At 41.1% G+C, this 5,162-nt stretch overlaps 1 protein-coding gene across 1 annotated transcript in view; it reads right to left on the bottom strand.

The window, feature by feature from the left end:
• Window positions 1–432: 432 nt before the first annotated feature.
• The window catches only part of arhgef12b (Rho guanine nucleotide exchange factor (GEF) 12b), a gene marked incomplete at both ends in the record, with an annotated part of 51,433 nt that continues 46,703 nt past the window's right edge, over window positions 433–5,162 (bottom strand). The window contains 6 exons of the mRNA XM_079237790.1: window positions 433–519; window positions 954–1,153; window positions 2,025–2,210; window positions 2,761–3,051; window positions 3,648–3,742; window positions 3,817–3,900. Coding sequence (XP_079093916.1) covers window positions 433–519; window positions 954–1,153; window positions 2,025–2,210; window positions 2,761–3,051; window positions 3,648–3,742; window positions 3,817–3,900 — 943 coding nt within the window. The remainder of the gene's footprint in view (window positions 520–953; window positions 1,154–2,024; window positions 2,211–2,760; window positions 3,052–3,647; window positions 3,743–3,816; window positions 3,901–5,162) is intronic.

The raw sequence follows: 5,162 nt of genomic DNA, 5'->3' as shown, positions 1-5,162 counted from the left end.
ATCTTCACGTCTCTTTTTACGTCTCTTAATCTTTGCTGTTGTCCATGTGACTTCTCACAACTTTTTTTAAATTTCATATCTCCAGTGTTTTAAGATAATTTATGCAGTTGATTAATATTAGTAAAAACAAGTATAGTAAAACAAAATAAAAAAAATAAGGGAGTCTCTCCTCTTTATAGTGAAACATTCCTAATAATGATGATAACTTCTTCTTCCACTGTCACATTCCTGAAGTCTCCATTATTGTGCTGACACTAGTGTCAAAGATTCGTCCGGAAGGAAGTGATCATGTAGTGGCATGAAACTTCAAAAGAGAAGGAAGTCCGTCATCACAGAATCCCATCTGGAAATAAATCGAACAAAAAGTGTTTTGAGATTCACTGTGAATGCACAAAAGATGAACGCCGGGACGTCGAGGGGATGAAAAATCGATCAGTGAATCACACCGTTGTTGTCATCGGACTCAGTCGCGATGTCGCTGTGCGGCGGTCGCAGCTCGTTGTACTTAAGCTCCACCTCCTGGAAACAAAGAGCAAATATTATCTCTGATCACTTTCTTTTTTTTACCTGCCGATACCAATTGTTGATCATTGACGACCTGATTATAGCAACGGGTCGATTCAGAGGGTCATAGTACACAAAATAAATAAATATGTGTTTTTATTTATAAATATATTTTATTAATTACATTTTATAATGTAAAAAATATTAAATAACTCAAGCGGTATGTTGAAATTAAAAAAATCTGTGATAAAGTTAGTTTGTGTTGATGTTGAACCTCTTGATGGAAATATTTCCAGGAAATATACATTTGAGTAATGTCTGTTTTTCTACATCTATAAAGTGTTAAATAAGCTTTAGAGGTGTTATTGTTTTGATTGACCAAATAATAACAGCAGACAGTCTTTGATGACATTGTAAAAGTTGCGTGGGATCAGACGCATGCTCAGTACCTTCAGGTACTGCAGGTCGGCCTGTAGGAGGCGCAGGTGGGTCATCAGCTTCCTGCTGAGGTTGGGGCCGCCGCCCCCTGCCTGCGAGGAGGAGGACAGCAGTTTGCTCATGTCGATGCCCACGTCGCCGCCGACTCCCCCGTCGTCATCGGTGCTGCTCTCCTCGCAGCCCCCGCCGAAATCCAGAACCACAAACCCACCTGGGCGAAGAAGCAGAGCGAGTGGAAACATGTGTGTCTTTTTGTTTATTAGAAACGAAAACTGTAGATTTAGAGTCTCATTCTCTCATATCTGTCGGGCAACAGCCGGTTAGCTTAGCTTAGTTGAGCTCAAAGACTTGAAACAGGAAGAAAAAGCTAGCATGGCTCGGTCTCCTACCACCACCTCTAAAGCTTATTTAACACTTTACAGATGTATGATGAAGTGTATATTTCCAGACTCTATGCTAAGCTAATCGGCTGCAGTCTTATGTTCAACCCTCTGAACCCCAAAATCCCGCCGGCATGATTGAAAAGTATGTTCTCAGTCCAAAAAAAAAATTGCCAAAACTTCATCCTAGCCAGAAGCTGTAAAAACGTCAGTATTGTCAGATATTCATCTTTCCAACGGTCCTTGAACACATCATGTGCATTGACTGCTTCAGACCGGAAAAAAGCAGCCAAAACGAAGACTAAAATTGTGATATGTTATTAATAACATTGTATTCTACATGCCTCTTTTAAAAACTCACTGTAATTAAACCATTTGCTTTAAACGGATCCTGTAAAAAAACATGAAATTATGATCTCCTCAACAAGGAAGAAAAATGATCAAAGAATTTCAACTTGCGTTTCTTACTTCTTTAAGTTTTTTGGCATGATAACTGTGTTATTCTGCACAACAGATTTGTTTGAGTTATCTTTACTTTTAGCCATGAATGTGTTGTTTCCATATAGGTTCAGGACTTTTATATTGCTCTGAAAAATGTTTTAAAAGATTAAAATGTGACCGGAAAAAAACTGCTTCGGGGTTCAGAGTGCGAGGGACCAATATTCTCACCTAACTCCTCGCCAGAAAGTGAAGAGGCCTCACCGTTGCGTTCAGGCGTCTCAGACGGCTCTGCGTGTCCCTCAGGGAGCTGAGGTTCTTTCTGTGAACTCTCAGAGAGCCCCTCAGGGCTCCCGGGCTGCTGACACCCGGGGGCCACGATCTCCTGTGGCTCCTCCTCTGCCTCTCTGCTCATCATGTGGCGGAAGAGCGCCTGCTTCAGCATCGCCACTGGCACACAAAAACATGATGCGAGTGTCATCTTAAAACATATAGATGAAACAAAAACTATCATCCTACTATTGGTGGTAAGTGAGAAATGTGTTTTTTCAGGGTTCAAACTGATTTTTACCAATGGATTTTACATTACTTTTCCATGACTTTAAACCAAATTTCCATGACCAAATATTTTGTGAAATCTCGGTGTATACATGAAAAAGTGAGAAAATGTAGTATTTAAACTAACAATGAGAATTCCAAAGCATACCTTAAATGACACAAATGAATGAGAGGCAATCATTTGATTAAAAGAATAAACATTTATAGATATACTCAGCGTATGCCTGCTTATATTTTGAGCGTCTTTCTTTTAAAAGCATATAAATTATTTCAAACTCAGCGTAAATGAACGACATGAGCATATGAATATAACAAATTTCAATGACTTTTCCAAAACCTTTGGGGTTTTATTTTTTTCAAGGACTTTTTCAGGCTTTCCGTGTCATGATCGTAAGAACCCTGTTTTTTGGGTGAACCGACCCTTTAATATGTTGTAACTTACACGTCCGGAGCGCCTCTTCGCCTTTAGAGCACGGTGCGCCGATTGCGTCGTGCTCCTGGTTTTCATCGCCGATGCCCTGGCGTGACACTTTCTGCAGGAACGGCAGTCCGTCTGCCAGCTGCCCGTCCAGGAAGGCCTCGAGCTCTGCTTCATCCACCTCTTCCTCATCCTCCCTGTCTGCCGCGACTAGCTCCTCTTCCTTTTCCTCTTCCTCTTCCTCGTCCTCCGATTTCATGCCGTCGAACGGGTTGATACCCGGTGGCGCTTGAATGTCTGGAGAAGAGGCGGATTCTTTATCTGGGATGCATTGAGATTTGGATTCAGAGGGAGATAGCACACAAAATAAATGTTTTTATTTATAAATACATTTTATTAATTTAATTTTATAATGTAAAAAATATAAAATAATTCAAGCAGTATGTTGAAATAAAAAAAAATCTGTGATGGAGATAAAGTTAGCTTGTGTTGATGTTGAACCTCTTGATGGAAATATTTCATTTGAATTATATATTCATAAATGTTTTCATTATACTCAATTAGTTGTATATTTAGTGTACAACCAGATAGTTTGTTTGTTTGTTTGTAAGAAAATAATAATAAAAATGCTTATTTTGTTCAAACTACAGTCCAAAAGAGTAAAACATGTCTAATAAATAGATCAAATTTAAGTTTTAAATTGAATTAAAAAATGAATTAATTAATAAAGAGATATAGTTTGGAATGATATAAATCAGTAACAGGAAGGAAATGAATCATAATTTTGAGGCTTAAACCAGAAAGTATTGAAAGATACTTAAAAGATTTTCAAACTATTGTTAATAATAGTCAGATTGATTACATTTAATTGATTAAAATCAAAAAGGTTAATTGAAAGACTGCTGCAGTACCTGAAGAAAGGATGCTTCCATTTGATGGGCCGTTAAGGTCTTTGCTCGCTTTAGGCATCCCACGTTTGATGATCTCCAAAGCGTCCCGCTCAGCTCTGAAACACATTCATTCACGTTAGAAACACTTTAAATTTAAAGTCAAGCACCAATGTCGGTGAGGAGGACTCACCCAGATTGAGCTGGAGGCGTTTCGTCTCTGTCGCGAGGTTTGGCCTTCATGGCGTCAGCGCACTGCGTGATCAGACGCTGCCACCTGGAGGAGCGGAGGGCGACACAGCGACACGGCAGGATAAGATTCAGGAAGCGGGCGACTCGTACTTTGGCCCAATCCCAATGTCCCCCCTAAACCCTCAAACCCTGAACCCTCAGGGACTTACTGATGTCAGCTGCTAAGTGTTGAGTGTGAGAGGCTGTGAGGGCTTGAACTGGTGTAAATATGAATGGGACAGCACTTTGCTGCAACATATCACGTGACTACATAAAACAATATAGTGTACAATTGTGTAATTATTTTATACTTTTTATTCACTGATTTAAATGTATGATCCATTTACTCTTTTTGTCAAAACGAAATGTTTGATGAATGTAAATGAATATTAGAAATATAATTTCTGCTTCCATTCCTCTGATTTCATGTGTTTTTATGTTCCATCTTTAATCCGTAATGTTTTAGTGTAAAGGTATTTTATCGGGCTAAACGCCCACGTGCCTCTTTGTATAGCTTTTTTTTTACGTCTCCATTCTTCCATTGGGAACTGCGTGTTTAACGTCACATTGCTATGAACTGTGGGTAATTCATCTAACGCGGACTTACGGAAATGGTTCATAAAGGGGTCAAAATGTCTGCCAGAGACTCAAGCGCTTGACGATTTGACAATGGGACAGCCCTAAACCCTCAAGGACTTCGCGGGAGCACGCCTCAAAGTCCGTGAGTGCCTAATGCCGTGTTCACACCAGACGCGGAAGTTTACTCGCGTGAGTACTCCAGGAACTGCGTCTTGCGTATCTCCGTAAAACGATACCGATTATGCCATCCACCATGGAAATAACCACCAGCTTTATACTTTTTGTGTAAATTCCACATATGTCGGAACATCAAACTCCATGGTGTCTGGGTTCATAATATTATCCGTAGTCCCACAACAGCGTCTCAATGAAGCCGCTGTCAGCGCTGGTTCTTTCGGAGCAGCAGCAGTTTCATTCAGGAACGGCTGGACGGAGGTGATGACGGGCGTAGCTTCTCAACGCTGATTCTCAACGCTGATTGGCTGCCGCAACTTTGCGTTACGCGATTTCTCCGCCAGAGTTGGGAGAATTCAACTCACGCAAATTCGCGCCGCGTCCTTCGCTTTGTTCGCCCCAGGTCAAACGTTCTGTTCTCGCCGTCTCAAACGCGTCTATCTCGCCGCCCCGCGAATAAATCGGCAATTCGCGGCGCGGTGCGTCTGTGGATTGACTTTCCATGTAATCTGGTCGCGCCGCAAATTCGCGCCGCGTCCGGTGTGAACACGGCAT

Source organism: Taurulus bubalis, assembly GCF_910589615.1.
Source record: "Taurulus bubalis genome assembly, chromosome: 2".
NCBI lineage: Eukaryota > Metazoa > Chordata > Actinopteri > Perciformes > Cottidae > Taurulus > Taurulus bubalis.
The sequence above is the reverse complement of the archived record's forward strand: the minus strand, read 5'-3'. Positions and strand labels throughout refer to the sequence as shown.